The sequence below is a fragment of the Aedes aegypti genome, unplaced genomic scaffold (assembly GCF_002204515.2).
Source record: "Aedes aegypti strain LVP_AGWG unplaced genomic scaffold, AaegL5.0 Primary Assembly AGWG_AaegL5_hic_scaff_1824_PBJ_arrow, whole genome shotgun sequence".
In the NCBI taxonomy this organism is placed as follows: Eukaryota; Metazoa; Arthropoda; class Insecta; order Diptera; family Culicidae; genus Aedes; species Aedes aegypti.
The window spans coordinates 141,565-155,750 of record NW_018735295.1 but is presented as its reverse complement, the minus strand read 5'-3'; the positions used below and the strand labels follow the sequence as shown (position 1 = coordinate 155,750).

General features: G+C 38.8%; 1 protein-coding gene across 3 annotated transcripts; it reads right to left on the bottom strand.

Annotated features, from left to right (window-relative positions):
* Positions 1-7,238: 7,238 nt before the first annotated feature.
* Positions 7,239-8,382, bottom strand: LOC5567134 (pre-mRNA-splicing factor Syf2). 3 transcript variants are annotated; one of them, XM_021856567.1, is made up of 3 exons: positions 8,285-8,382; positions 8,159-8,213; positions 7,239-8,051 (listed from the first exon to the last, which is right to left on the bottom strand). In XM_021856567.1, exon 3 carries the CDS (start codon positions 8,047-8,049, stop codon positions 7,339-7,341), a length of 711 nt encoding a protein of 236 aa, XP_021712259.1. In that variant the 5' UTR covers positions 8,050-8,051; positions 8,159-8,213; positions 8,285-8,382; the 3' UTR covers positions 7,239-7,338. The 3 variants fall into 3 exon arrangements, with proteins under 3 accessions (XP_021712259.1, XP_021712257.1, XP_021712258.1); XM_021856565.1 differs by lacking the exon at positions 8,159-8,213 and having other exon boundaries at positions 8,285-8,341; XM_021856566.1 differs by lacking the exon at positions 8,285-8,382 and having other exon boundaries at positions 8,128-8,180.
* Positions 8,383-14,186: the final 5,804 nt, after the last annotated feature.

The window sequence follows — 14,186 nt, the reverse complement described above, 5'->3', positions numbered from 1 at the left end:
AATTTTATTGATTATTGAAGTGATTTTCAAAGTTTTAGATCAAAATCAATCGATTAGGTATGTGAGAAAATCAACATTGATTATTAAAAATTCTTTATTGAAGATTCAGTACTATATTGATTCCTATTTCAAGCCCATTCTCTTTTTTACTAGTTTTATCATAATCTTAATGCGAAGTTAGTTGAAAAACTGATTTTTTATCCTGAAAAAAAAAATCAATTTCATTAAAAATTTTGAATAATTTTTATTTGTTAATTTTTATTTGTTAATTTTTATTTGTTAATTTTTATTTGTTGCCTCTAGTTGAGGATCGAGTTCCAAAAGTCGCAATTTTCACAAAAACAAATTCGTTTGTTTTTGTAACAGCCCTGCAAGAATTCTTCTTATACTTCTTCTTGGCATTACGTCCTCACTGGGACAGAGCCTGCTTCTAAGCTTTGTGTTCAATGAGTACTTCCAAGTTATAAACTGAGAGCTTTCTTTGACAAGTTGCCATTTTCGCATTCATATATCGTGTGACAAGTACGAAGGTACTCTATATTTAGGAAAGTAAAGGAAATTTCCATTACGAAAAAAACCTGGACCGACCGGGAATGGAACTCAGATACCTTCAGAATGGCTTTGCTTTGTAGCCGCGGACTTAAACTGCTCGGCTAAGGAAGGCCCTCAAGTATAAAACAAGTAAAAAAGTGAATGGGTTTGAAATAGATATAATCAATAAGGTACTGAACCTTCAACCGAGAATATCCAACATTTAACTATTACATTGTTTTTCTCTCGCTTTATTTTATTTAAAAACTATGAAAATCACTTCAATAAGCAATAAAATCAACAAATTCCAAAAGGGCCTAACTGGAACTATGTTTAATAAAAGGGCCTAACTGGAGGGGCCTAACTGAAACCATGTCCAATCGGAGGGCCTAACTGAAAGGGCCTAACTGGTTTGAAGATTCATTGAAGGGCCTAACTGCTGATGATATTTGAATGCAACCATTTTCACGAGTCGTTATGCTATTTGAGATTACTAACGTTCTGGGCCACGTAATAAACCATAATGAGCGTCTAACACAAGTATAAAACTACACGCAGAGACTTTACATCAATTCAAAACAATGATTATTATTGTTATTTTCAACAAGCACTTTCAATTTGTTGTAATTAAATAAATTGCGTTAAAACAACAATGATTTTTATTAAAACAAATTGGAAATATTGTTGAATTTACGGACAGCATTTTCAATCAGAAATATTTTTAAAACAACAAAAACACATTTCATTTCAAATGTAAGGTTTGTTTGTTTCAATTATCTCCATTGTTTGTGTGTCTAGTGACCCGCCATTTTTGTTTTTTGCTCTGAACGATGTAAAAGTGAAAATTTTCGACGCAGAAATATCTATTGAAACACTCGAAATGGAGGAAATTTCATCAAGATAAGTTAAGCCAACCGTTTTGGAACATCTGAAAAAACTATCAAAACCATTCTTGGTAAGTTATGACCAATTTTTCTAGAATGTTGATTCTAATTAGCTATTTTTATTGATTGCAGTTACACACAAGATTACATTAACATGGATACTAATTTAGTAGAATGCAATTGAGCTGCTAATTTCATCTCATAATTTGTAAAGTGGCGCAGGTACCTAGAAGATGTTAATGAATAATGTAAATAAATTAAGCGTTCCGAATCATATTTTTCTTTCATTTCAAAATAATAACAAAATGAAGAAAGAGGAGCCTGGGACTAACAAAAGATGTTATTATTTCAAATAAAAATAATATAAAAGCAAAAAACAGCGAGACTTTGTTTTAAAACAGTACAGTTTTATTTTAATGCAAAAATATTGTTGTTTCAAAAGAAAAATACATTGAATCAAAAAAAATATTTTGTTGAACCGTGTTACACTCAGCTGTCAAATTCAACAATAAATATTTTTGAACTAAATCATCAGCAGTAATTAAAACAATGAAAGGCTATTATAAGCCGGCAAATAATACAGAAAATTTGTTGTTATGATTCAGAATATATTTGAAATCAAAATTGTTTTCTCTGCGTGTAGTTAAAAAAGTTAATGGGTTTAAAAAATCAATAATCAATATGTTGCTGATTTTGTATAGAATAGTTTCCAATATTTAGCTTGTATGATATTGTGTTGTTTCCTCACATAATCATCAAATGTTGTCGAAGAATTATGCAAATCACTTCAATAATCAATAAAATTAGCAAATTCAAAAAGGGCCTAACTGGTTTGAAAATTCGTTAAGGGGCCTATCTGCGGATGATGTTTGAATTGAACTATTTTTACAAGTTGTTGTGCTATTTCAAATTCAAATCGTTGTGAGCCACGTAATAAACCATAATGAGTGTCTAACACAAGTATAAAACTAGTAAAAAAGTTAATGCTCGATTACTTTTTCAAATCGACGTAAGTAACTTTTATACGGTTTTGAGAAAATTAATAAGGAAAAATTACAATCTATCTTCTAAAACTGTTTTAAAATGAATCACCTTTTTAACATTTTTTTTGCCGTGTACTTCGCTCAAATTTTGCATACACCCAGCTCACGTTCAAAAACTAGGTAGTTTCTATTATTTCCCACAAAAATAATTATAAGAAAATGATAAGCCGTTTCATTCAGTTACTTTCGACGTTTTTCTACCAGTGTAAAATCGGCTCAAGTAGTGTTTTGTTTTGATTCGTGGTTAAGTCACTTTGTCTCTCCATACAGCGGGGCGGCGAAAGTAGTGGTTAGGTTGCGAAAGTTGAAAATCTTACTTTCGTCGTTTTGTAAATCCGGAAATTAAACGTTCTAAAAGTGAAAAGTTGAGTTGGTACAGAGCGGTACGTGTAGAATTCCGCCTGATTAACACGTAGGATCGATAAAGTAAGTTTGTATACTTTTTTGACTTGAGTCTGTATGAATAAGTTTTCGAGAATGGGTTTAAAAAATCAATAATCAATATGTTGCTGATTTTGTATAGAATAGTTTCCAATATTTAGCTTGTATGATATTGTGTTGTTTCCTCACATAATCATCAAATGTTGTCGAAGAATTATGCAAATCACTTCAATAATCAATAAAATTAGCAAATTCAAGAAGGGCCTAACTGGTTTGAAAATTCGTTAAGGGGCCTATCTGCGGATGATGTTTGAATTGAACTATTTTTACAAGTTGTTGTGCTATTTCAAATTCAAATCGTTGTGAGCCACGTAATAGACCATTATAAGTGTCGAACACAAGGGGTTATCAGAAAATGACGTCCATCAATTGGGGCCTCCCCCAATGGGGGGATGTACGAAAATGTGACAGTGCATGGATTGGGTATTAGAAAAAGCGTGACAGAGGTGGTAGAAGGGTTCTAGAAATCCCGAAAAACGATGGACGTCATTTTTGGATCTTCCCCAAGTATGAAACTAGTAAAAATCGAATGGGTTTGAAATAGGAATAATCAATATGGTACTGAATCTTCAACCGAAAATTTCCAATATTTAGCTATTATATAGTGTTTATTCACATAATCGCTAAATTTTGTTCAAGATTTATGCAAACCAATTCAAAAATCAATAAAATTAGCAAATTATTAAAGGGCCTAACTGAAACCATGTTCAATCAAAGGGCCTAACTGAAAGGGCCTAACTGGTTTGAAGATTCATAATAGGGCCTATCTGCCGATGATGTTTGAATTCAACAATTTTTACGAGTTGTTGTGTTATTTGAGATTAGAAACATAATGGGCCACGCAACAGACTTTAATGGGTGTCGAACACAGGTATGAAACTAGTAAAAATGCGAATGGGTTTAAAATAGGAATTTTAAATATGGTACGGAATCTTCAATTGAGAATTTCTCAATGTTTACGTTTTGCAGATAGGCCCTTTTCAAATGTTACGCTAGAAATATCAACGTCATATGCAGCCCAGATAGGCCTTTTCATGTGACAGATCCGTCTATGCATTTGTTTACATCGGTGGAGGACCGGTGCTAACACGGGCCTGTCATTTTTATAGAAGAAATGTCAAAGTGCTTCCCGATCAGCTGATTTGAGACGTCATTTGAATAGGCCTATTCCCCTCTCACGAAACGTCAAATGCAGCCCACCGTTTTTATGGCTGATAAAGTGAAAAGTATTGTGTTCAAAGTAAATTGTTATTAAAAACTTCAGTCAGCGGAGCAGTTTTTTCCAAAGTTGCTGATAAATCTAAGCAGAAGATTATTTATTTCTAATGTCTGCTACGTTTTTTGGCATGAAATTTTACTCAAACGGCTATTTATGATTCGATGTGATGCAAAGTCAATCATTTTTTGCTGAGAGGTTCATGTGAGGATTTGAACGGCTTGCGCGTGATTCGTATAAACACAAAGTGGAATAAGAAAAAAACTCAGCAATCACAGAAAAAGAAGACCGTCTTCGCGAGTCCCGTCTCAGGGTCGAATTAAAGTAAAACGTCTCAGAGTAAAACGCTAATGGCTGCCGTAAACAGGCTCGCTTTCTGGTTCGAGCCTATTTGCAGCAGCCATTAGCGCTCGTAAAAAGCTGGATAGAGTATTTTCGTGCATGTCGCACGAAACACATGCAATGTCCTAAACTGCCCACGTTTGCATGGTCGACGTAACCTCCAACACTATCTCTGCTGGGAAAATGTGATTTTGTGTTCCCACTTGCATTCTTGAATATTTCAACAATAGGGTCCTGAAGCCCTGTCCCAATTTTAGTACCAAACGCTTAAGTTTAGGTCAAAAACACGAGTTTACTTAATTTTCAAATGGTTTTCGTTAATTTTACTTCAAAAAACATTTTTTCCACGATTTTTGAGATTTTTTCACACTTTTTGGTTTAAATTCAAATTTTGGGTATATTTTGTTTTCCGTGTCCTTTCTGAAATGTCAGATAGGAACAACCCCAGTGTTAAAACAATAAGCCCTGTGGCATTTTTGTCGTCAACGGGAACGTCGAACATGATCAAAAGACAAGTGTCAAGGTTCATACACAGACAAACAGACGTCACATTCTAATCATTGTCCATCGACCACCTTTGGGCTTGTTCACAAATTTCATAACGCTGAAGGGGGTGGGTGGGTGTTCTGCTGGTGTTACGGCTCATACAAAATTTGTAGAATATTCATATTAAAAGCGTTACTAGGGGGTGGGTGGGTGTCAAAAATTGCCATTTTCAGCGTCATGAAATATGTGAATGAACCCTTTGTGGTAGCTAGAGCTGATATGTTAAGAATTTATGTATGTAAAGAAAAAAATATTGTATCATGTATTTATTTCAGTGTATACGATTTGTTGTCAGTGTACAATATATTTGACAGGAATATCTTTTGAGCGTGCTTTTGATTGACAGTTCAAAAGAGAATGAGCGCGAAAAAACGATTGGAGTGTTATCGCGTGGTCGAGAACTCGAGGAGTTAGATTAATGAACGATTTTGTCGCGGATGGTTGTGCTGGTTCAAACCCAGCTCATGTTTATTCGGCCGATGGCGGAATCGGCCGAAAGTGATTATTTGAGTAGGTCCGGATACTACACCCTTTTGAACGGTCGATTCAAAAATATGGTAGATGGCCAATCCGCCACCCGCAGCGCTCGAATCATTTTTGTTCGCGTTTGACGTTTACACACTACCGCCATCCAAACACACTAATTTCAGCATTGGGCGTACATGTCCTCGTGACTCGAGATTTGTTCTATGTGTTACGTCTGTTTGTCTGTGGTTCATAATTGGAACCATTTTCAAAATTAAAGTTTAAATATGTTCTAGCCGTTATTTGAGTTGGAAAAAAAAAAATGCTAAAGTAGTTGCAAGAACATGCTCTTTCGTATGATTGAATGAAAACAAGAATTCTCGCATAACCTGTGATCTCGCCCTAAATGCCATTGGTAACCGAGTGTGTAGCTTGTTGTTACCGAGCAAACGAATAGATTTACACGTCATTCAACAATGATACGATACGATGAAGAGAAGATCCTCCTCTATCTCCCAGTGGTGATAGATTTTATCCTGGGTCATTCATTTGCTTATAAACAAGGAGCTACACACTCGGCTACCAATGGCTTTTAGGGCGAGGTCACAAGTTATGCGAGAATTCATTAAAAATTGTAGGACCCAATTGCGGTCGAATAATCTGTGCATTTGCTTAAGATTGAAATTCAAAAGTTGACCGGGGGAAACTTTTTGAATAATTTCTTACTTTTGTCACCTGTAAACGCATATGTTATTTTATCCATCCAATCAGCTATTTTTTCTATAATACATTAAAAAAAATGGAGGAAGTAGAAATCGAAAACGTTCTACAATTTCTATATAACTGTTGGTTGGAAAGTTAAGAAAAAAATATTGTTGAATTCATAAATGTTGTTTTAAGCTAATGAATGGAGTAGAGAATAAGTAAGGATTTCAGATAACTTTATAAATTAAAATTAATTCAAATTATTTACACGTTTTATTTCCTACTAAAGATGAGCAAAATGGTCCAATTTTATGAACGAATCATAGGCTACTCCTCACTCATAAAAGTGAATAGGGTGACTTATACTTTCGGCAGCTTTGTCCTACTCGTCTTAAGTGGGTTTATGCAATCTTTTACGCTCAAAATTTACACCATATAAGCGCATCTTACTGCAGAATATCAGAAGATTTGGTCGACAAAAAAAACCATAATTATTATTTCAGGGAAATGTACGAGTTGAAATCCGAAAACTTACAGTGCTAGTGAATCGAGACTCTTTTAAAAAGAACCGTGATTCATTTACTCATCGTGGAGAGTCGATTCCTTTGAACGATTCTTAAGCGAGTCACTCATCTCTATTTTCCACTGATCCAGAATAGCTCTGATCGCAACCTCATACCACATTTCTGTCCGACTGACTGACTGATACATTTACTAGTCCTCTACAATGCAACGTTTTATATTTCATATCTTACTGATAAATAATCTACAACCATTGGGAGATATATAAATATATTTTTTTCGTCTTAGCATTATTAGATAATGTGTATATATATATATACATTCGTTTGGCTTATACACAATCGCCTTTTTTATAATATCAAATTTCTTACATTGAAGTATAATAAATGTGCGCTTTGTTGAGAAAAATGTGCTTTTTTAGTCAAACTACAAAAGTCTACAATTTCTCATCACTAAATAAACTACTCAATTGGAATGCGTTTTTTTTTTGCGTTTCTTTGTTTAATCTGGACCACTGTGATATATATCTACGTAGATTTGAGATTGTTATTCTCTTTTATGTTTTATTTTAAATTTACAAGTAATGCTGCGTTTATTTCTTCACAATCCTTAAAACTAACATTAAAAGCCCAAGCCCCGCCAATTAGATGGCCGTTCCCCGTTCCAGATTCTGCTTGATTTCGGCCGTGTGCTCCCCGTAGAATCGTTCCAGCTTCTTGTTGAACCGGGCATTCTTCTCGTTGATGTAGTCAATGTCCGCATCGTCGTTGTGGGTTCTCCTGCGCGAGAACTTCTTCCGTTTGTCGATCTGCTGCTCGAGATCCTTGACCATTTTGTCGATCGCCACCGGAGTGTCCTTGTGAAGTCCTTGCAGAACCACATTTGGTCCCCCGTAGAACGCATCACCATATCTTTCCTTTTGCTCTTCATACTTGATCAGATCTCTCGGTTCCATGTTTTTAACCAACCGATTGTACTGTCGGGCCGTCTGGGCTTCATAATCCGAAAATCCGGGATCGGCATTCTTTTTCTTGGATCTCAGCTTATCGAACCGTTCCGCTTCTGCTGCAGATACTTTCATCAATTTCACCCGATTATAGTCCAAACCTTTGGCTTCCGCTTCTGCCTTTGCTTTGCTATCATCGATGAGCCAATCTGCCTGCCGCTTCCGTGCCTCCCAGTTGGCTGGCAGCTTTTTCCTTTCGTCTTCCGCGATTACTTCCTGATGGTTCGAGTTCCGGGCTTCGTTCCGCTGCATGTGAAGTTTTTTCAAGCGCTCCATTCGCTCGGCATGTTTTTCGGCAAAGCTTTTCGGTGCCGTTGATGACGAGGGTTGCGACGTTGCGTCGGACATTGCTGGCGGGTTAAACGAGACTATTTTATGTCGTTTTCGTTTTTAGGAACTGGGTCGGTGATCAACACATAAACAAACCAATGTCAAGTAAATTGTAGTTCGGTCGAACCTGAATCGGGTTGGGGTTGAAACTGTGATTCAGAACGGGTTGCGCCAGTTCCAACCTAGGTTCAAAAACGAATTCGACATTAATCGTTAATTTGTAAAATAAATAAGAAACTGAAAAATTTAGTACCAATGAAAATTTCCGTCGTCGATTTATTCGAGCAAAACAGAAAACAAAGCACTGCCACTGCTGACATTTACAATCGATGCTGCGAACGCGATCCAGCTTCAGATAGGGGAGTTTTTAAAAATTACGTCACATGAATGGAAAATCGTCCCGACCAACCAGTCTTCATAATTCTTTATAGATCTTTGACCAATGATGGCGATCGCTAACGGTTCAAAACGAATCTATATCGATCGCTATCGAAATCACTGACTGGTTGACCGGGGTATAACAAATCTGGACAAACATTAGGAAAGGGCCTTTTTTCAGAAACGTTGCTCTTGAGCCAATTTTAGCCCGCCCACGCAAACCCGGATAAAAACGTACCATTCAGTGAATGTAATAAACCATAGACCAATCCAGTTGCCTGCGTAGTAGTGCAATGTTGACAAAATTTTCTTTGTTTGCTGTGAGAACTGTCACAACATTGCTTTTGTTTGCTGTGAGAATCCAAATATAAACAGAATTGCTGCAAAACAACCACTTCCTTGTTGGACTGCCGTTGACCGAAAGCTCAATGACGTCAAACAAACATCGATACGTTTTCATTCTGAGGAAATCGACTTGTGTAAGATTGATTGTGCGTTGGTATTCGTGGCAGTTGGCTTGGGGACCTCTATTAATTTACAATACTCGCATAACTTATGATCTCGCCCTAAAAGCCATTGGTAACCATGTGTGTAGCTCGGTGTTTCTGAGTATTTGGATGGATTTACACGTTATTTAACAAAGTTATGGTGAAGAAAGGATCATTATCTACCTGCCGGTGGTGTTGGTTTGATTGCCTATTTGTTCATTTGCTCAGAAACAACAAGCTACACACGTGGTTACCAATGGTTTTTAGGGCGGTATCCCAGATTACGCGAGAATATAACGTGTTGGATACAATACAGCGTATTGTAATTGGGTCTAAAATTTTTAATGAAATCCTGTTTTTATTTAATAACACGAAAGAGCATGTTACTGCAATCTCTTTAGCAATTTTTCCCGCTCAAATAAGGGCTATATCATGTTTAAACTTTAATTCAAAAATTGGGTCGATGAATGAACCTTGACACTTTTGATCATGTTTGACGTTCGCTTAGTCGACAAAAACACCACAGGGGTTTTAGTTTTAACACTGGGGTTGTTCCTATCTGACATTTCGGAAGGGACACGGAAAACAAAATATACCCAAAAATTTGAGTTTAAGCCAAGGGGTGTGAAAAATCTAAAGAAACATAAAAAAATGTTTTTCGGACTTTAAGCAACGAAAAAAAAAAATTGAGTAAACATGTGTTTTTGGCCTAAACTTAAGCGTTTAGCACTAAAATTAGGACAGGGCTTTAGGACCCTATTGAATGGCAAAGCAACATTATTCTTGTTTGAATATACAATTCAAAAACAATATATTGTCGCACCGCCACCAAACCGGATCGCGCCAGTGCACTCAGGCAAATGGACCAGGGACGAAAAAAATCATGCTCACTATACTCAATTCACTGACATTTATGCCACCATCAAAGTAACCGCACCACCACCAATATGATTGCACCAATGAAGATGGCACATAAGTAGATGATAAAACAAACAACGATGCCCGTACGTCGCTGGTGTTTTTGATTATCAGAAGCAGAAGAGTGTCAGTTTTAGAAAATTGATTATCATTGAGGTTCATACTAATTAAAAAATATGCTGCTTTACGGGTAATGAACGATCCGATGCACGGAATCGATGATGTTGACGCGTCTTTACTGTGCTTTGTGCAAAAATTACAACTTCCCGAACCGGAATGTAAAAAAGTCAAGCTGTCCAGAATGAGTATCATTTTTTGCTTCCGATGATCATAATGCGGTTGAGTATCAGCAGGGTAAAAGGAAACTGACAATCTTGCGGCAAGCGCTTTGCCAATCTTTGTTGTGTTGTCAAGGCGAGGATAAAAACAAATAAAAATCAACGAAGATTCTACCCAGCAAGTATCAATGTAGGCGAGGGTAGATTGAGTATTTTCGTCCCTGAAATGGACTATCGATAAACATAGGAACCCCTTATGTAAATTCGCCACAAGGAATCGGGTTGAAATTCATAAATTTGCCCTATGAAACCGAAATTTTAAAACAAAAATAGTTTTCGCTGTAAATAGCGCTGTTTGGTTCTCAGGACTTGTGCTCTTGAAAATTCGGGGTGTGGCTTTGTTCTATAATCATCTTAATGAGTTAAGCCACTAGTGTTAACACCGCGCGTTGCCCAGTGTAGCTGACCAATACCACAAAAAGCAGAAACGCGATTTGGGCATACCTTTCTGTTATTAGCGAATTGCATCGTTCGCCTTCTAAGGCTGAATGGGGAAGGAGAGATAGTAGTGATAAGAAAAAGATGGATTGAAGACTATTGTAAATAAGAGTAGGACAAACGGCCATTGGGAAATACCCGTAGAAGTTGGTTGCTCCGGCTAATTAAATTTAAAGCATATTTGGTAGTGAATTTCGTAAATTGAAGTAGTTTCGGACACAGTAATTGATGAGCTAGATGAAACAGGTATAGTTTATTAACATTGTTTCAATTCGTTGAAGGTTTCCAAATCGTTGTATCCAGTACCCAGTTCGCATCGACGGTATCCTAGAAGGGAAGAAAATTGAAGTAAATTACTCTGTGGTAGTCGTAAGTAAACTTATAGATAGAACTAAGGAAAATATTAAACATGAATTTGATGTATTAGGAGCGAAAGTAGGCGAAGAAGTTGGAAAGTTGGAAGTGAAGATAAGCTGTACGGAAGTGGTCTAGGGCGTAAAGGAGAAACCAAATATTGTAAGTAAGATTGGAAAAGAGTTTGGTGAAATAACTAATAAAATTATACTTTTAGTTTGAGCTGCCACTAAATAAAGGTGTTTGCTACAAGGAATTGGTTCTAATCCGAACAACCTCAAAAATATTTGAACCAAGCTCGGATTAATCTTTGAAGCGCCATGACCGATCCAAATGCAAATCTCGACTTCACCGAAACCCCGTGCGCAGCTTGCGACGATGTGTCCACTGAAAACGAGCGGATGATCGGATGTGATGGATGTCAACAGTGGTTCCACATCCGATGCGTTGGAATATCTTCCGACGCTGAATTGGATAAAAAGTGGTTCTGCGCCGATGACAAATGTCAGCAAGCCAAGAAGAAGAAAAAGACGAGTCGTGCCAAAAAGAATGGTGACGAGTCGGACCGTTCCAGCGTCAAATCCGACGCGCTCAATCTAGAGCAAAAGCTCAAAGCGATGGAGGAGAGCCAAAAGCGAATGGAGCAGGAGCTGGAAGCGGAAATGATCTTGAAGAAGAAAGAAAATGAAATTAAGCGGTCAGTAGAAAGAAAACGAATGATGTTAGAGAAGCAGATGCGTGAAGAGGAAGAAGAAGAAGAAAGGCTGTTGCAAGAAGAGATTCTGCGAGAACGAAAATTGCAATTGGAACGGATGAGAGCCCGGCAACAGATGTTCGAATTAAGCATGAAGAGCCTTGATAATGAGATGGCCAAACTAAAAAGTTCTTCGGAGAAGCATAAAATGGAAAAAGGTAGCGACGCTGAGCAAACTGTACTCGGAGTGAATCGAACACCACTGCGTAATCCGGAGATCGGAAAACTGACAGAGCAAAACGTGAAGGTATTGAAGACTGCACAAATCAGTGGATCCGATGATGACTCCGAAAACGATGACGACGATGAAGAAAACGATACCGATACTGACTCCGAAGACGAAAACAGTGGATCCGGCGAAGAATTCAATAGTTCGACGATCGAAATAGGAAAAAAGGCTGCACAAGGCAAGAGCAAGCGTAATTTCGACAATTCAAGTCAACAAGGGCTGAGCCAGCCACGATGCGGGCCGACAAAGCTTCAATTGGCTGCCAGAAGCGGTATTAGTAAGAAGCTACCCACATTCTCCGGAAAACCAGAGGAATGGCCACTGTTTTTCGGGACATATCAAGCATCAAATGAAGCTTGCGGCTACACCGATGTGGAGAACTTGGTGTGGCTGCAAGAATGCCTGAAGGGTCCGGCGCTTGAGATGGTCCGTGGCCAGCTGCTCCTCCCGAAATCAGTTCCAAAGGTGATGATAAAGTTGCGCCAATTGTACGGTCGGCCGGAACAGCTATTGCAAAGCCACCTGGAGAAAGTACGTCGACTGGAACCACCAAAGGCAGGAAAATTAGCAAGTTTCATACCGTTCGGCACAGCAGTCGAGCAACTATGCGAACATTTGGAGGCTGCCGAGTTAAAGCAGCACTTAGTGAATCCGTTGCTGATCCAAGACTTAGTAGAAAAATTGCCGGACAACGATAAGCGTGAGTGGGTACGCTTCAAGCGAGGTAAGAAGAAGGTGACACTTCGGACTTTCACGGACTTCATATCGGAGATTGTGTCGGAGGCATGTGAAGCGAATGTGAGTTTTGAATACAAACCGGCAAATAAGATCATCGGTGAAGGGCGTCCCTCTGCAGGAACCAGCAGATCGAAAGGCGCAATGTTCAACCACAGTGAAATAGAGAGTCATTCGAGTGGACCTACTGGTGGAGATGAACGAAAAAGCCTGAAGCCATGCAGAGTCTGTAATCGAACTGATCATCGTGTACGTTATTGTCAAGATTTTAGGAATTTGACATACCCTGATCGTATAAAAGTCGTGGAACAATGGCAGTTGTGTCATGTGTGCTTGAACGAACATGGCATGGCATAATGTAAGTTTAAGTTACGCTGCAACGTCGGAGAATGCCGGCAGGCGCATAATTCTCTTCTGCATCCCACGGACAGCGTAGTCGGAACAAGTGCACATATTCGCACAAAAAGCGTGATGATGTTCCGGATGATTCCAGTCCGCCTGCACTGCGGAGGAAAATCGATCACCGTACTAGCGTTTCTAGATGAAGGGGCGTCGGTGACGCTTATTGAACGGAAGCTTGCGGATCGGTTAGGAGTAGTCGGTGTGCATGAAAAACTCACCATCCAGTGGACAGCTGACATCGAGCGAGTTGAACGAGATGCAACGAGGACAAATGTGTGGGTGTCAGCCATAGGAGCGGAGGAGAAGATGCTGTTGACTACGGTTCATACAGTTGGCAAGCTGATGTTGCCAGCGCAAACATTGGATGCCAGTCTTACAGTGGACGACCTCAGATGCTCATCGGGTTGAATAATTTGCACTCCTTTGCTCCGCTTGAAGCAAAGATCGGAACTGTTTCAGAGCCTATTGCCGTGAGATGTCAACTCGGATGGACTGTATACGGACCGCGAAAATCATCAACTGCGGCTAAATTAACCGGATTTGTTAATGTTCACCACAGCGTTACTAATGAGGACCTCCATGATCTCCTGAAAAACCACTATGCTGTAGAAGAGTCAGTGGTGGCCATACACCTCGAATCCATCGAAGATCAGCGAGCTAATGAAATTTTAAAGCGTACCACCAAGCGTATCGGAGAATGTTTCGAGACCGGTCTACTGTGGAAGACCGACAATCCATCGTTCCCGGATAGTTATCCGATGGCTTTGCGTCGACTAAGGCAATTGGAAAGAAAGCTGGAGAAGAATTCGAGTTTGCAACAGAATGTCTGCAAACAAATCGTCGAGTACCAGGAGAAAGGATATGCCCATCTTGCGACTCCGGAGGAACTCGCTACTACTGATGCTAGGAAAGCGTGGTATCTTCCACTGAATGTAGTGGTGAATCCAAACAAACCCGGAAAGATACGTCTCGTGTGGGACGCTGCAGCTACGGTCCAAGGCGTATCTCTGAACAGTCAGCTGTTGAAAGGACCTGATATGTTAGTTCCACTGGTAGCCGTTATAGTCGGATTTCGGGAGCATCGAGTTGCTATAGGTGGAGATCTGCGAGAGATGTATCAT